Source organism: Cyanistes caeruleus, chromosome 7 (assembly GCF_971803275.1).
Source record: "Cyanistes caeruleus chromosome 7, bCyaCae1.hap1.1, whole genome shotgun sequence".
NCBI lineage: Eukaryota > Metazoa > Chordata > Aves > Passeriformes > Paridae > Cyanistes > Cyanistes caeruleus.
In genome coordinates this window covers 17,630,604-17,649,001 of record NC_141707.1, presented here as the reverse complement: position 1 = coordinate 17,649,001, position 18,398 = coordinate 17,630,604, and the positions used below count along the sequence as shown (strand labels likewise).

Genomic DNA, 18,398 nt, shown 5'->3' with positions numbered 1-18,398 from the left:
GTTTGAAAGAATAATACTGCCTGGAACATTCCCATGTGATCCAGCTGCAGAAAGTGCTGACTTCCCTGTCAGCCTGGTGACCAGGTGCTTGGTACCTGGCAGACAGCCTCCCTCCTGAGCTCTGTCAACTCTGAGCACATCTGCTGGCCCCATCAGCACCAAGTGCTTCACTGAGCTCTTGTCCATGTCTTGCACAGCTCAGGCAGCCAGGGCACTGCCCCACTTTGCTGATGAAAAGATGAACAGTCTCAGCACCTGGCCATGGGGCCAGCTGCCTTTCTTATATTCTTTACTTTCCCTACTGGAGCAATCCTTGCGTGCCTGCTTGTCCTCCTCCCCTTCCCACCCAGGAACAGCCCTGCAGCTGGTAATCATGTCTTCAGTTGCAAAGCAATAAATGTTTATATAAACAATTACCAGCTTATCACAATTTAAATTTCAAGTAATAAGATTAATGACAGTATGTAAACGTGTGTCCATATGAGATTTAATTTTAAACAGAGCTTTAATAAACCAGATCATTTTTATATCAGCCGTATACTAGAAACCCTTGACAATCACATTTATATGGAAGGAGTAAAATCTGGTTTATGCAGGACCATTGGTAAACATGCTCACTGTCTGCTTCATCATACTGATTGTGAGAAGTGTAGTTCTGAAGAGGTCTGGGTCTAACTTATTCTTCTTTCTCTAATCTCTATCAGCTAATCATCTACGGAGTGATACGCAAACAGAAACATGGTAAGCACCTTTCTTTGTGTTTGTTTACTTCAGAGGAATATATATACTGAAGGGCAGGGGGGAGAATGGGCAGTGCAAGTCATAGGGGCTACCACAGAGCTAAAGCTCTTCTGGTCATGTCTGTTTACATGAGAGTGAAGGAAACAATCCAGATAACACAGAAAGAGTTGTTAGGACGTGCAGAAAAAAACCAAAATTATTCTTTCTGCAGACCTGATACAGATTTTGGAGTAGCAGGAGGAAAACAGAAGTGACAAATCTTAGCAACGTAGCATGATTAACCTCCTTTGCCTCACTGATTGCTCACTGTTTCAGAAATTTCAAGGGAAAATTAGTTTCGTCTGTCACAGCAGATGCCTTTTGGGAGTGGGGAAAAAAGGCTTTGAGGGAGTAGAGATGGTTAGAGCTTCTAAATAAAATGTGCTGAAACTAAAATCCCACTGAGACTTCAGTGAATACTGCACAGCCCCTGTGGAAAGCATCCTGTCTATTCCTCCTTAGCTGGGCTCCATAAATAAATATACACTCTTAGGTGAATCCTCTGCCACCTTTGGTTTCTGGGTGGCTGTTCTGGGGGGGAACAGTTTGTTCCTCAGAGAGATTAACAGTGAAAGTATGTTTGAACCCAGGATACCACCTAATGCTCAGGCAGCTTTTCCAGATGCAGGGAAGAAATAGTTTGGGATTGGGAAAGAGACTGGCCAGCAGTGTGGGCTGGAGCTTGTCTTGCTTCATTTTCTCCCTGCCTGGAGCCTCTTCAGCTTTCCCGGGCAGGTCGCAGTCCTGCGCGGCTGGGGTGAGCAGGGTACCCGAGGCGTGGAGGGCAGCCTTGCGTGGAGAGGTGGTCCTGCTGGAGGAGGCAGCAGCCCAGGGGAGGCAGGAAAAGGCAGGGCAAGGACAGCTCACTGAGGCTGGGCTTCCTTACTGGAGGAGGGTGGGAATAGGTAGGGTGGGGCAGCAAGGGCAGATCAGGGTTTGTTTTCTCAGCTCGCATTTGCCTTCAAATTCATACCATCTACGTACATTTTTACTGAGGTGGCCCAGGGTTTGCTTTTGTTTCTGTATTTCAGTAAACGACATGGCTAATATAAACCAGATAACACTGAAGGGGAAAAGAGAAATTCAGCAGTGCTGGCAGGTTAGCTCTCCAGCAAGACAGAGAATCAAGTCCCTGAACAAAAGAGGTTTATTGCAGGGGTCCTCTCTGTTTGTGTTGACAGCAATGGTGTACTGGCAAAGGACAGGAGGCTGCAGTTCCATCAGAAGGGGAGAAGTATGAACTCTACCGGCTCTGGAAAAAGCAGCGCAACTGTTTCAAGGTAGAACTATATTTAAATGGTCTGTTTTTCAGTAAAGTGGACTTGGCTTGTTTTATGTGCATTGCTGCTTTTAGTAGCTGAGAAGGGAATTTTCATTTGGTTGCTTGAAAAGCTTCTCTTTGTTTTTAGTTGTGGTTTTCAGTAAATGCTAACAAATGGACCCAAACATTAAAAAGACCTGAAATTTTAATGGCATTTTAAAATTTGAACTCTGCAGAATAGGACTGATTTTAGAAATTAGGATTTGATCTGTGATGTGTCTGGGCAAATGACTCTCGTGATTGGAACAAAAGCTTTAGATGCAGAGATCTCCACAATTATTTCCAAAACTAGTCTGAGCTGTAGGAGTCAAAAGTTCAGTAAACCAAAGTGGTTACTGGGCTGAATTGGCAGTTTGATAGAAGGGACTGAATTTTAAAAGGAGAGAGGTAGAGATTAACATCTTTCATTTGTCTAGTGTTTCTGAATTACTGGAGCTTTATGAGGAAGATCCTGAAGAAGTGCTCTATAACCTTGGGTTTGGAAGAGATGAACCAGATATTGCTTCAAAAATTCCGGCGAGATTTTTTAATTCATCGTCATTTGCCCGAGGGATAGATATCAAAGTGTTTTTGAATGCCCAAATACAGCGCATGGAAGTGGAAAATCCAAGTTTTGCTTTAACAAGTAAGTATGTTTTTGAAGCACAGTTTATTTATGAGTTTATTAACTATGTAAACAACCCCAAAAGAGGTGTGTATCAAATATTCTGGCAAAAGTCTGCTACGGCCTAAAGGCCACATTCCATTCAGAATTCATAATAAAACTCTTGCTTGGTCTTGAGGCAAGAGGTGGCCACCAGGGTGGTGCTCCTTGGGGTGAGTAGTGGAGGAGGGAAATAAAAGGCATCTTGTAAGGTATGCTGTCTTCTGGTTTGTATCATTCTCTTCTCTAATCTTGTCTTTTGTTGCAGCTTTAGAGCACTGAAACAAATAGCAATATCCCTCTGTTTTTGGTGTTCTTCAGTCCCTGGGTGGGATTTTTTTTTTCTGGGTGGTAGCGACCTATTTTTGTCATTGTTGAAATCTGGGGCAGTATTTCTATTGACTTGGACAGGAGCTTTGTTGGATCAGTAATGAGTGCTGCTGAAATGAGGGCATAGCTGTCGTTTTGTAGTTGTAGATGGAGAGAGCGGTACAAGTAACACTTCCTTTCTAGCATTCTGTAAATCAACTTGCATTCACACACATATGCCACTTATTTACTTCAGGGGAGCTTTGCATGCTGTTCTTGTGCATTTAGCAAAGTTGGTTTTTTTTCCATAGTAGGGTGTCACTTTCATGCTACAGGCCTAGAAGAAGTATTCATTCAGCCTTAGAGGCCCCTGATGAAAGTGGGAGGAGGTTTTTGGGGTTGGGCAGAGATTATGATCAAAATTCCTTCTTCAGATATGCCTTGTATTTCATTTCTGTGCAGGTCGTTTTCGTCAGATTGAAGTGCTTACTACTGTGGCCAATGCTTTCTCTTCTTTGTATTCTCAAGTCTCTGGGACTCCTTTGCAGAAAATTGGTAGTATGAATTCAGTGTCTTCCAGCAAAGAGGCATCCAGCCCTCCCCCTCTGAACCGCAGCAATACAGCCAGTCGGTTAATGAAGACCTTGTCAAAACTCAATCTGTGTGGCACACAGCAAGCTGATGGCAGCAGCTCCTCGAGTCCTTCGCCTGTTGAAAAAGGGAAAAGTCTAGCTGAAGTAGGAAGTGAGGAAAATGATGTTAAAAATGAATCTAAATTGCCAAAATATCCTAAAAAGAAAGACTGTCCCCCATTCTTGGCTACTGTAAAGGAGGAGATAGCCAGCAGTCAGACAAAGGCTGTGAACGCAGAGAGACCTGCACACCTCCCTGGTGTGACTGACCGTGCACAAGAGGGTTCAGTGCCTCCAGCAGATGGGCAGGGTGGCAGGTTGGCAAGTTCCCAGGACAGACCATGTGAAGAACCCGGTCTCTTGGACTCGCCAGGCCTCAGCAGCAGTTCCAGTACCTCTGACAGCAGTGTCCTGACACAGAGACTGTCCACAGCATCGCCAGGTAGAGACCCCTGCGCTCCCCTCGCCAACCCGTCCATAACGAACCTAATGCAGCAGCAGAAGGACTCCTTTGAGATGGAAGAGGTGAGTGAAGATACATGGCTTTCTTTGTGCATACAGTTTACATAACTCCCTGTCTGCCAGCGCAGGAATGTTCCCTCCTGTATAGTTGAGGGTGTTTTCTCCAGGAATACTTTAAATTCTCTGAGTGTTGCACTTTCTCAGCAGTTGCAGGCTGCTCTAATTGATCCTCTTAATGAAGTAACTTGCTGCTGCTGTTGTTCCTAAGTCAGTGGGAAAGTTCTCATTCTTTTTTTTTTTTTTAAAATCAAATTCATGTAATTGCTATCGCTGGCATAACTCTAGAAAGTTTTCCCTGTGTAAGTAAATCTAGGTTAGGCTTTCTTTGCAGCAAAACCTTGGGTGTTTAGTTTTTATTTTACCTAAATTGTTTACTAGAAATCATTACTTCTGTTGCCTAGAAGTAAATTCAGTTTATTAATTGATGTTGATTAAAGATAAATTTGTGATTAAAGATAAATTCGTGAATAAAGCAAGAGTTTTGCTGTACTGAAACAGAGAAGGGGTTTTCATACAGCATGAGGTGCTCATCTTGTGAAACTTTCAGTTTTGACAACAATCTGCTATAAGTTTATTTATTTGTTCTCTGAAAATTAGCACATTGAAAGTCACTGTGATGTGACTTCTGGCAATGGTTTAATTACGAATTCTGTGTTAGCTGTCTTTTAACATCTTCATATGTGCAGATATTAATTTTTATATTGCTAATTGTCCCAAAGGAATTTTAATTCCCAAGTTCCTGTAAGTGATTTGTTTACTAGGCTAGTAAGCATGCAGCCTACAGATTCAAGAATGCAGTTTCTATATAGACTTGCAGCTTGAAATGTAAGAACTCTCTCAAAATTAAATGAGTAGATGCTTTTGTGGATGCATTTCAATGGGACTATTAAAAGTTAGAAGTTCTGCAGTTAAGTTTTTAGTCTATGTGAAACAGATATGTAAAACAAAAGATATTGTGGTTTAATTGGTGAAATGAAGAAGCAAGTGAATAGAAAAGCCCCAGAATTTTACAGCAAATGATGAAGTGATGATCTAGTAGATACTGTGTCTGGTGTCATATTGTCATGACAAGGTCTTCTAGATCAACTAATGTTGTAGCTGAAGGCACTCATTAAGCAAAAAAAAGGTAATCAACCCTCTTGTCGTTCCTGGCACTTGTTTATTCCAGTGTGTCCTATCCACACGTTGTGTGGCCGTCTACTGAACTAGAACAAAGGACTAGTCCAGTTGAGAGGGAGAAAAGAAACCCAGTGTATTTTGATTTATTTATTTTTCCTGGCTTAGTTTTCAGCCAGATAGTTTTCTTGATACAGCTTGTTGTGTAGCTACAAAAATGTTTGCATTGGCACAATTGGAAGGGACTGAGCAGTAATGCATTTTGCTGCATATTTCAGAGGAGAAATCCAATTTTGGTACCCTAGGACAAAACTGAAACAATCAATGTATTTTATATACATGTATATACGCGCGTGTGTGTGTATATTAAAAAGAGGAGAGGATTTTTCCTTCATTGTAAGTTGGACTGTAAAGACTTGCTGAATTCTGCACAAGTGTGATGTGTTTGTGAAGTTTTGGTTGACATGCTTTGTGCAGTGATGCCAGGCATAAACACAGCTGTTTTGGCAAGACAACATATGATGTGGGATGGGATTATGGTGAATTTTTGTTTATGCAATATAGTAAATACTTATCAATTGCCTGCAGATCCCTGGAAGGGAGGGATTCAGGTTTGCTGGAGACATTTTAGAACAATTCCTGGCAGCGTGATTTTATTTTTGTACGTCTCTAAGCAGGGTGTAATGAACAATAAACTGTATTAGAAACAGTGACAATAACTCCTCCCCCTGTTTTCCTAGCTTGGCTTGGAATGCATTCTTATGCATAAGAAAGATGACAGATATATCAAGGAAGTTCTTTCCATGCTTACGAATGCCTTGGAGGTTTGCGTGCCCTTCGGAAGTCTGTGGCTGTGAAGATAGCTAGTGTGGGAGTGAGTCAGGGCAGGATTTCCCCCAAACACCCACTCCTGAGGTGGCCAATGACAGTCCTGAAGGTCACTTACCAGCATGAATATTGGCTGAAGGGATGGGGAAGGAGCTTCTGTGTGCTTGAGGAGCTGCACCGTGCTGTGGATGCAGTTAGAATGTTGTCTCCCAGCCAAGGACAGGAGGTGGACAGTATTTAAATAAGAAGAGGCTTAGCTTTTGGAAGGCTGCAGATGTAGCCATCAGAAACTGGGAGGTTTGAGAGAATCAAGACACCTTTCCTGGAAGGCCAGTTTTATTAGAGTTTCTGTAAGATTACTTGCTGTTCCTTGTTTAAAAAAACAAAACTAAATTTTTCCTAATCTTAATGGTCCCTTCTATGCTCCCCTGCACTTGGATAAAATAAGGATTTACCCCTTTGGGCCTTCGTCTCCTAAAGGAACAGAAGCTGCTAGGTTTGTCATGCAAAACTAATGCTGTTCACTTACTAATGGTGAAAAGTTCAGGCCAAATACTCCTCAAATAAGAAAATGCACCCTTGTGGCTGCTATACACATGATACCAATGCAACTGTAACTTACTCTTTAGCCAAATACCAATTTTGGCTTATCAACATAAGTGTCTTGATTTTTACATTTTTAAGTTGATAAAAAATGGAGATAAATTTATTGCATGATAATTTTGAAACTGGGCCAGCAGCCCATTAGAGGGAAGGGCTGGGGATAGTTGGACTGAGGGGGTTGTGCATGTAGACTTGCATGTGATCCATTAGGATTTTTTCTGGATCAAACAAAAGAAAAAACATATTCTAAGTTTTGAACCAAACAAAGACCTTCCTGTTGAGATTTTAGGCATATTCTTTTCATTGTTTGAACATTTGCCTGACAGCTGCTTTCTTAATAAGACTGTGTTTCACAAAGTTATAGAATGAAAGAATTCATTTTTATGTAGGTTTAAGTTTCCCAGTTGAAACATGCATGGATCTGAATACATTACCTTCCTTTTCTGTACTGTAAGACATCAGAATTATTTCCACGAGTAGTGGTGTGGTGAAGTCTGGAGCAGGTTCTGGCTGGTTCTGGGTCACTGCTGGAGGTGACCAGTAGTGGCACTTGTAGGAAATAATTGGTAGGGCAGCAGAGGACAGTCCATGTGTGGCTGACCACCTGATACATTTTTCTAAATGTATTTTACTTGTTCTTTATATCCAAATGAAGGGCCAAGAGTTCTGACTGGAAAAAGACAGTAGTGTAAAGGTGGTCAGAGGTGTTTTCACACAGTAATTTCAGTGTTTTGTCAAAGAGGATGTGATTTCCAGGTCTTTTTGCATGCAGTGGGTAACCAGAGGGGAGTCCTGTGCTGTGGGTGGGAGGTACTGCCCAAGGATCACTGTTCTCCTCCAGGAGCATCGCTGAATGCCTGATGAAAGTTGGTTCAAGGAGATTACAATTTGCTCCTTCGATCAGTCTAGGTTGTTCAATTGGAGGAAAAAACCACCTAAACCTCCTCCTGCATGTGCAGTGTGTATAGCTTAGGCATTCTTAAGCACAGGAATATATTCCAGTTGGTCTGACAAAATATTCATCTCCTCTTCCTGATAGATCCAGAGTACAGAGGGGGATCTACCTCACGTTTCAGCTACACACCAGCTAGCAGTGACCAAGTCAAGGAAAGGTGAGTAGACTGCAACTTCTGTGAGACAGCAGACTGCTGACTGTCCTTCCATCTCTGGAAGGCTGATTCAGATATTTTAAGCTTCTAAAGTTTGTTTTGTCTCTAGAAATAAAAAAAGATCTGGGTTTCTTTTTTAGCTAAATCACAGAACATTACTACAAAGTGCCAACCAAATTACAGGCAAGACAACAGCCCTATAACCTCACTGGCTGTTTTCACTTTTGTATAATTGATGATAGCTCAGATGGCCTGAAATGTTAATTCAGATTGTGTGGGATTTTTTTTCTTTAGTAGATCCTGTAATTTGAGATACCCATTTAAACTGAAATAACAATGTTTTAAACCTAAATTGCATGTTACATGCAGCTTTTTCCTATGCACTACTGCTCTGTCTGCACACTGCCTGCACAGAAAACTAGTGTCTCTACACCCACGTGTAAATCATAGTACCTCACATGGAAAACACTCTGCATTGGCTGTTGTGGTTCACTTAGTTTGTGCTTTCATCTTAAATTCTTATTTATGTGTTTTATGTGTTGGGAGGAGGATAAAGCTGATTTTTAAGTTTATTTTTTGATTGTTACTTTGCCCCGTAGTGAAGTCCGTTCTCTAGATGTATCTATGTGTTCTGTAAATTATCTAGCTGCTACATTTAATTAAAGAGGAACTGGAGCTTGTTGCACTTAAGGAGGTGCTTAGATGCCGTGCAATTTCTTGGTGAAATACTAGTAGCATCTCTAGGTACTTAAGAGAGGCAGAAAAAACTGTCTAAAGAAATAGAGATCATTTTATTTGCATTTGCACAAATGAATCGACAATCATGTGAACTGTTAACATGGCTGAGAGTGCCCTGGACTAAATGTTGGAGAGTTATTGGTGTAGTAGTAGCTTGTGCTACTTGTTCATAGGCGTTCTGCACAACACAGCCTGGTGGTCATTGAGCATCCTCTCCTACAAACATAGACCTCTGAGGATTGCCAGAAACTGAGTCCCTAGCTGTTCCCAATACCTCCTCCTTAGCTGATTTTGAAGTTCATTACCACCTGCTTTACATGACTGCATGAAAAGAGGTGCAGTCTTTACAGGGCAGGTCTCCTGTTTGCCTGGCCTCTAGAGCTTTTTACTGAAAACCAACTTAAGGAACCAGGAGCTGCAGTCAGGGAAGAGAAAAAATAGATTCTTTCATCTTTTCTGTTCCCAGTAGTTATTTGACCCTCTTCTTCCACCACACAGCAAAAAGGGAGATGGTCCTGTGGTACTTGCTGGAAGGTGCCAGCAGTTCTGGCCGTGGGACTTCAGTCTGACAGAAGCAGGAGGTGCTGGGTCATGTTTCCTAGGCACTATGTCCCACCTATTTCTGAATACACTTCACACAGATTAATGGTGATACTTTATTATCAGGAAGGCATTGCCTAGAATTTTCTGTGACTTGTCTGACAAGAGTATCAATGCCTGCACATTTGCTAAAATTTAGTCTGAGACCAGCGTTTTATTTCATCTGGAAGATGTGAAAAATTTAGGACTTTGTTCTATGTGGATTTCAGTAAAGTTTCCGAGAGGGAGAACAGTTGATAGAGAACTTAAGCAAAAAGTAAAACAAATGTAGCCAACTTTTGTTTTTGCAAGTTGTCCAGCATGAGGCAACATAGAGGCCTGCTTTCTCAGGGAGTGGATGTTCACGAAGTTGGAAGGCATCCAAAGGTAATGGTCACTTATTAAAACTGCTGGCCATTGTGTCTGAATGTGAAATGCCACTCTCTCTAGAAATCTCATGAGGTGGGATCAGCATGAAATTCAGCCACAGGTCTTCTGTTGCAATGTGATTTTGGTTGACAATCCTTATACAAACCCACCTTTTTCAGTGTCTGTTTCTACTGTGTGTAAGCACCCATAAGCAAAAGATTTGTTCCAGATGAATGCTTCCTCTGAAGAAATACTTCTGTACTTATTTTTTTATGTGGTGGTATTTCTTCATCAATTAGCAGGCTTGCTGTTCTTTGGTATGGATTATTATAAACCTTGCAGTGTCATTTTACATCTACACAGGGGGCTGTGGATGAGTTCTCTGAAATTTACAACAGTTCGTAAGGTATGTTAAGAGGGCCTTTAACAAGAAGTGAAGTATTCAAATAAAAAAAAGATTCTATTTTCTACAGAAATAGTCTGGTTGACTGTTGATTATTATGGTTAAACAAAACAGTCTACTTGTTGCTTAGACTCACAATTAAAGCATGTTTCTTATTTCAATTTTTAGGAACACAAGAATTAAAAGCTTCAGCTAGTTTGCAAACTTACAGCACTGCTAAATGTCCACTATAAAAAGAAGCATATTGCAAAGGTATCTGGTAGAAAGGTTTGTTTGTGCAAAACCAAAATTCTTACTGACATATCATACAGGAGCATCTTCCATTCCAAAAAATGCCCCAAAAGGAAGACAAATATGGGTACAATGCCTAGAGGAAGGAGTTGCAAAGACACTGCAATTTGTGAATGTCTGGTTGTTGGCATCAACATGGCTCTGAAATTTTGAGTAGCCACAGACCCGTTTCTTTTAAGGCATCCTTGTTGACATTGGTAGTCAAAAACAGTTATTGTTTTTGAAAATTTAGTTCTTGAAAAGTAGGAAAGCACATCATCAGCATTTCCTGTCCTTAATATATTATTGTATTTATAGCTCTCTGTGGGTGCAGCTCCGCAGAAGACTGGAGATGGGGGAGTGAGAAGAAAACATCTGGAACAGATTTAGTATTTGTGGGAGTCTGCACTTATCTGTCCATGTGCAAGGAAATCCCCAGGGACTCGGAGAATTTTTGCAGCAGGGTTCCCTATTGGGCTGGTTTTGTTAGTGCTGGGGTGCAGGGTTTGATCAGTATGCAAAAAAGGAACAGCAAAAAAGGAACATAATGCAATACTTTATAGTTAATTTGGGAGTGTTAATTTAATAATTATTTTATAAAATACAAAGTGTATTAGAGCTTTTCCAGTAGTGCAGGTACAAGAAACAAATGTTAAAGCTTCATGGACAGTTTCCACATATTTCTTCTCCTCTTCTTTGTGAGCAGTTGAGTGACCCAGAAGGGGTGAGACTGACAGTCCACTGGTAGCTCATTATTATGAGTTAAAATAGATGACCTATTCATTTCCCTGATAGGGATGCTGTGATGAATCTGCTCTCATGTTTTGTAAACCACAAACTTTTTTCTTCATCATGTGTTCTTTGTTTAGAACATTTCCAGTTTATTTAGTTTATTTATGAATACACACATTTTTTGACACATTTTCAGTGCCTAAATATACTTTATATTTTTTTTATATATAGCTTTAAACAACAATCCAAGAGACATTTTAATTTGTGCTCTGTTAAACTGGGATGGGAGTTTGATTGTTCCTGCTGGTTTTGTTTGTCATGGCTGGTTCCTTCTCCCACACTTTCCTTATTATCCTGTCCCTGGCCACTTTCGAGTAGTTCAGAAGGCTCTGTGTAGTGTTGGCAGTAGCTTTGGGTGGCAGAGTCTGTGTTGTGCAATGGTACTGTTGTGCCAAAGGTACAGTTGCCTTGCTGGAGTTACAGGGCAAGGAATGATCCCAGGCTGGCCCCTATAAACCAACCCTTGGTGCTGGAGTTTTCTGCACTCGAGGTGAAGAGAGGGGAGCCATATCACAAACTCCTTAAGATTCTCCTTTGCCATGAGGCATTTTAATCAAGAGCCAAATGTAACTCTGTAGCTTTTTTAGAAATGTTTTTATATTTTTCCCTTGATTGCTTGAATGTGAGAGAGATCCAGGTGCTATAGAGCAGGCTGTACAGCTGGATCAGTAGTTGTCAAGGAGGGTGAATATCTATCAGTATATCCCAGCATACTAGCTGGTATTTCCAGTCTTTACAGACCAAACTTTACAGTGTCATTTCACTACTGATTCAGTAGAGATTCCAGCTCTTTATAATTTTTTATTGCATTTACATCATAGCGCTGACATGGAGAGCCATAAGAACTTGCAGAAGGCAAGAGTAAGGTGTGGTAGCAGATGACTACTCAGAAAACATGTCTCTTCTGATTTGCTTTAAAATGCTAAAAACATCCTAGCAGCTTTGTAGCACATATAGCAAGGGGTGAGTGTGTAAAGGGGATGTCTCCTTCGGCAGAACCAAGTTTGAATCTGTTCATACTGTACCAGTCACTTGCCATGGAAAGATGAGGCTGGTGTGAGTGTCTGTCCTGGGCTGATCCCTGCCTGGTTGTATCGGTCCTGTAAGGCTCTCAAAGCCTGTGCATAATAACAAATGCTATAGAAAATTATCTGAAAGACTGATTTAAACTTTAGTACTGTGTCTCTGAGAAGACCGAGAATTGATTTGAGAAAACATGTAGGTGTAGTTTACAGTTGTAGTTTGGGCTCCACAGCCCAAAGGAATAGATGGGATTCTGGGTACCTCCAGCAATTTCATTTCTTTAACTTTTATCTGCTGAGCTATTTCTTATGCTACCATTCTTTCTTACTTTCTTACTTACCCTTTTTACATCTGAAAAGGAAATACTGACTGAGAAGGAAATAGAAGGCAGTAATAGCAGTAATGAAGTTCATGTGCATGAAAACAGATGCCAGCCCATGCACTGGTGAATTGCTTTATATGACCTAGTGGGGATCTCTTCCCTAAGAGAGGCTAAGGCTTTCACCAGTAGTGTTTTTTTTTCTCTTAAATTAAAATTCACCATATATAAAAAGAGAAAAGCAGGAGGCCAAAGTGTCTGGCAACAAAAGTAGGTAACTGTTCACCCTGAAGAAGGTAGCAGCTCCCCCCCAGCCTCAGCTGTGGTGACAAGCTGTTCATGGCATGTTCATTCATCTGTATTAGTTATATTGGGCAGTTAATAAGATCCAGTTCTCAGGGAAGTAATTTCCATTGTCTTTACTGGGAGTTGGGTGGGGATGTCTGTCTTGAGGTAGAAAAGTTGTTTGTCATTGCAGGATATTGTAGCTGCCATGATAACAGAACAGCAGCACAATTCTAAAGGCACTCCCTAAAAGCTGTGTGACATCACTGATACAGAAGCTTGGTGGGCAGTTTGCCTCTACTGGTATAGACTAGAAGACTGTGCAGGCAGTTACTTATTTCTGTGTTAGTAAAATTTTATCAAAATTAATACTAAAAAAACATTAGTTCTGAATATCCAACTGTTTCAAAACAGTTTTCATAATGCATGCCAATCCATTAAGCTGTGAACTTGAATTATATGATGACTTTTAAATCGAGCAGAATTCTGCTTTGAGCTTTCAAGAAGACAGCAGCAAACTCTCGCCTAATGGTGAAGAGGAGAGGGTGGCAGGGATCTGGCAACTACAGAGCACTGTAATTGCTTCCCACCTCCAAGCTTTTATACTTCTGCTGACACCTAAAGGTGAGACAAGGTTGTTGCCCATGCTGGCCTCAGGCTGAGTAAAATGTTTCTGGTGCCATAAGGTAAACCTTGCACTTGGTGGGTGCTTCCTGTGTCCAGTCAAGAGCAAAATACATGCAATGGTGTGCTGCAGAGCTTGCTGAGATCTCCCTGCAAAGCTGCTTAGTGAGTGCAATGCTTGCACCAGAGGAAGTTACTCCTGAGAAGCACTTAGGGTTTTAGAGCCTCTTTAGGCTATTTTAATGCTTACCTAATGCAAGTAGAAAGGAACAAGCAGGAGGATCTTATCTCTCATGTATAAAATGAGCACTGGGAATGTGCTTTGGCAGATTGCCCATTGATATCTAAGAGATGTTCTGCATTTGGCAGCTAAACCAGCAGAGGACCCTCTCCTGCAGTGGCAGAGTCCTCCACATGGCCCTGTCTGCCCTTGAGATGCTGTCCCTTTGGGTGTATGGGGTACCACAGGTTGTTAGGAAATCAGTGATCTTCAGTATCTCCATGATCAGGAGAGGTGTCAGATCTGTACTTTTCAACACAAAAGCAGCTCTTCCACTGCCTGCATGTGAATTAATCAGTGATGCAGTTTTGTGAAAGGAAAACCCCAGTGGTGGCAATACCTGCAGAGGTTTTTTTCCACAGCACAGGAAGGAAAAATGTGAAAGATGGTTTCCCTTTCACTGCTGCTTGAAGTTTCACAAATAGGGCTTTGGGTGAGAGAGATTTTGCTTGAATCAAACAAGTTTCTCTGTTTTGTTCAAAGTGGAACTTAAAAAGCAATTGTATTGCCCACTTAATGTTACTTTGTTGTAAAAGGAAAGCTTGTATTGGATGTGATTGGTCTTGAAAGGCTGTGATTTGTAAAGCAATTACGGTTGGGTTTTGGCTGTTTTGAACAGATCAGCTGTTACGCACAGCGAGTCAGCACTCTGACAGCAGTGGCTTTGCTGAGGACTCTACAGATTGTTCTCCATTCAATCAACTTCAGGTAAGGTTCTCATCCTGTGGCTGAAATACTCCTGATTAGTGTGAAACAGTAGGGGAGGGTAGGAGGGATGTTGATGTTTGGCTGCTACTACGACCATCAGTCTAGATCCTATAAAGTCATAATTTTCAGAGCTGGACCTGCTGAGTCTCTAACAGAACAAAAATACCAGAATAAAAGCCAAGACAATGTTAGATTTTGTCTGCCTTAAACATCAGCTTAATACTTTCCAAGAGCAAGAAAGGAAATAATAATTAATAAAGGGAAAAATGACTGTGAGTCCCTGCAAGAGCATAAGCATCTGACATACTTGTTTCAGCTCTCTGCAGAGCTGTGAATGCACTGAAGCTGACAGGCATGATAGAAGGTGACTCAGAGGAGAGTTGGTCACTCCTGGTCTTTATGTTGGTTGCAATCCAATGAAGAACCCACTAAAAGTATGTTGCAGCTAAGTACCCCTTCACTGGAATATTTCTGGAGTTTATCTATGTTGGCTGTAAAGGGAAGAGATTCTTCTGTTTCCTGTTTTGAAAAAGGTGTACTGAGACTGCATGAGGTTTGTGCCATGGAGTTGCTAGGCTCTTCTCTGCCACCTTCACTCCTTTATTCAGACCAAGTGCTGAGCTGAATTCAGAAAATATGGGTGAATGATGCAGCTAGGGGAAATGAGGATTTGGCAGCTAGTGAAGAGAACCTGTGAAAAGATGAAGGGGATACAGAGGAGTATATGATGTTTCTTAAAAGTATGGTAATTTAGTGCCATCTACTGTTACATTATTGACTCTAGCACCTATAGCCTTCCTCTGAAATTCAGCAGAGAACTCAAAATTTGAACCATATTGTCTTTCATCTCTGACTTCCAAAATTAAGATTTCTGAGGGAGATTTTGACATTGAGATAGAGTGTTCTTCTATGTTACCAAAGAATCCAGAATTCTCCATAGAAGTGCTTATGCCTTACTCATAATTGAACAATGTGATGGAAGATTAGGACACAAACACACATGTAGCCCACATGATTTCTCCTAGACATTGTAATTTTTTGTTAATTTAGTACCTTTAACTTGAAAAGCATCTGAACCTGCACATTCTTTCACAATAATTTGTGGCTGTGCCAATGAGAGCAATGTTAGGTATGTATTTGTGAAGATGACATTCATGGCTGAAGTCTTCTAGGTGGTTGCAGAAGGAGCTATTGCCTGACAAACATCATAAGTAATTTCTTTAGAAGGAACTGATAATTAATATCTTAATGGAAGTGAGAGCTGCAGAAAGTAGAGATGGGAAAATTTCTAGTTCATGTGTCAACTATGTCATGCGTAAACTTCCAAGAGTGTACTTTATACCACATTCTCTTAGGGAAATGTCTTGTCCACTTGTAAATACAGCATTCAGTCAGGCCAGCTTCCAGAGTATGCAAAGAATAGATCCCTTCGTTTTTCCTTTCTCTTTTCTTGCCATTTGTTCCCTATTAAATAAGCAACTCCCTCATTTACATGCTCTGGTTTAAACTGTGATTTAGAATGAAAAGGGGAAGAAGTATCAGGAGAAAAGAAGGAGGGGCTAATAGTACCAGATGTGGGCTTCAACTGGGATTAATATCGTAATGTGATATTCTCAGTCTTCAAAAATTCTTTAATTCAGTAGGCTCAGTTTGTGGGCAGACTGGCTTTCCCATTCTTGGTGTTGTCCTGTGACACAGTTTCACTGCAGTCTGCAGTTTTCCTCACCTCTCTGTGTACACTTTCTAATGCTACCCTTCATTTCAGTGTTGTGAACCTTTATAAATGGGAAATGTTTTGAACGATGACCCAGCTATCTGTTATCACTACCTAAAATACAAGCATTGTATTATTTTTGCTCTTACTCTTTTGCCACTTCTATTCTTACAATATTGAATTTATTTTCAAATCAAAGGAATGTATGAAGAATTTTCTCTTTAGAAAAATAAAATCCTCCTTTTGGTGCTATACTACACTGTACTCCTAATATATCTGGTAACATGGTTTCTTTGTTCTCCTTCACTGTTTTTCTTACACACTAAGTGCATTATTCTTTCTGCTCCCCACCCCAAAACCCAATGAAGGTGTTCTTGGACTCTTGGCCTGACCCCTGAGAAGGCAGTAGTTAAATCTCCAGTACATTCACTCCTTTGCTGTCTCGCATGTTTCCTAGGTTCAGGAGTCTTTGCAGGGCATGGGAAGTAGTGCTGACAGCTGTGACAGTGAAACAACTGTGACATCGCACAGTGAGGAACAGAAGACACCGATAGCCAAGGAACTGCCCTGTTTTGATAAGTTTGAGGAGGAGGAGGAGGAAGATGATGATGAGGAGGATTATGACGATGATGAAGAGGATATTATCTCTCAAGGAGAGAGACGCAAGGTAGCGGCATCTTCTGATAGCAGAAGGAGTGAAGACAGAAAAATTAGTGACTGTAAAACTGAACAATATCAAGGACAAGAAAGCAAGTCATCTCATATATCAGAGACAGTCCAAGGAGAGGTCAGCTCTAAAGAGGAAGACACTTCCAGTGAGCAAAAAGAATCAGACCTGCTAGAGGAAGGCAGTGTGTTTGAGTTTCCTCAGTATCACACACACCATATCCTCAAGTCGATGCAGTCTCTGGAAGGCAGTGACTCCTCCACATCACCTGTGGACAGAGTTCAGGTAGCCTTGCAAAGAGCTGAGATGAGGATCATCAGCTCATCTGACTCCAAGGCCAGGTGCACTCTGCTTAAGTCGAAAGATCTTCTACGGAAGCAGAGACTCTGGTTTGGTGAATCAGGCTATCCTCTAAGGCGGTCTCAGTCTCTCCCAACTGCATTGCTGAATCCAGTGAAAGTGGTGTCCTCTGTGAATGTTCAGTTAACTCCAGGAAAAGAGACTCTCTGCAGTCCTCCTTCTTTCACCTACAAGTACACACGAGTGGAGGAGGACAAGAAAGCAGCATCTGAGAATGACAGAAGTGAGGATGAGGCAGTCTCCAGCCATCCTATGTGCAAATCCACACTGTTTATTGCGCCTTCGTCCTCCAAGAAAGAGGTGCCCCCGGCTGGGCCCAGCAGGCTGCCTGAGGAGCTCAGTCCCACCAGGGTACAGAGCTGCCCGCTGCACACGCCAGCAGCCATGTCCCAGTCCACGTGCTCCCTCCATTCCCTCCCCACTGAGTGGCAGGACAGGCCGCTGTGCGAGCACATGAGGACGCTCAGCACCCACAGTGTCCCAAGCATCTCCGGCTCTTCCTTCAGTGCCATGCTTTCCCCCTTCAGCTGTCCCTTCTTTCCAAGGCATGGAGTTCCTCATCGTCCTCTTGCCATGAACCCACCCTCCACTGTGGAGATGCAGCTGCGCAGGGTCCTACATGACATCAGAAACTCTCTGCAGAACCTCTCGCAGGTAAGAGGAAGCCTAATTTTGCCCTTGGACAAAGGGGCTCCTTATTTTATCCTTACCAAACCAAGGTGATAACCTGAATATCCCTTTGTGTAGTTCAACAAATCAGGAAAAAAAGAGATATTTTGTTTGAGTCTGATTTGCTGCTGTTTTAGGAGCTTCTGTTTAAAGAGTTCAAAGGTGGAAGTTTTGTGTTAGATGAAAAAAAAAAGTTTTTCACCCAAAGGGTGGTTGGGAACTGAAACAGACTCCTCAGGGAAGTTCCAGCACCAATCACCATTCTGATTTTAAGAAGGAATAAGGAGGAGTAGATAAGTTGCTGATAGAACAAGGAACAGAGAAAGCTGGCAGAGGAAAACTAAACCCATCCACTTGATGTGATTATTGGAGCAAAACTTCTCCATGTGAATGAACGTGCTTCAGATTTTCCGTGGCATATCAACAGTCCTTTGAATTCTTTCAAAATTGTATTGGACAAGTCTTTTTCATGTTTAAGAAGGTAAACATTTTTGCTGTTTCCACTGTTCTTTGTTGTGCTGTGTCTACACATGTAACAAACCCCTGGATTTTATCTGTTTGCTCCATATGTTGTTGCAACATGTAAATAGAAATTCTTCAGCTATCTTGTTTTCACGAGATATCATTAGCAAGCTGGGGTCTTCGGATGTAGGCATCACTGTGAGATTTACAACCAAAATGAACAAAAATTCCTCAAACTTAGAACTGAAGAAAATCCCGTAACAAATTTGACTA

General features: G+C 41.5%; 1 protein-coding gene across 2 annotated transcripts in view; it reads left to right on the top strand.

Annotated features, from left to right (window-relative positions):
- The window catches only part of ITPRID2 (ITPR interacting domain containing 2), a 38,732-nt gene that overhangs the window by 9,255 nt on the left and 11,079 nt on the right, over positions 1 to 18,398 (top strand). For both annotated transcript variants that reach the window (XM_086897595.1, XM_086897596.1), the window contains 7 exons: positions 705 to 741; positions 1,962 to 2,060; positions 2,518 to 2,726; positions 3,516 to 4,210; positions 7,794 to 7,866; positions 14,165 to 14,253; positions 16,425 to 17,648. In XM_086897595.1, coding sequence (XP_086753721.1) covers positions 705 to 741; positions 1,962 to 2,060; positions 2,518 to 2,726; positions 3,516 to 4,210; positions 7,794 to 7,866; positions 14,165 to 14,253; positions 16,425 to 17,648 — 2,426 coding nt within the window. The remainder of the gene's footprint in view (positions 1 to 704; positions 742 to 1,961; positions 2,061 to 2,517; positions 2,727 to 3,515; positions 4,211 to 7,793; positions 7,867 to 14,164; positions 14,254 to 16,424; positions 17,649 to 18,398) is intronic.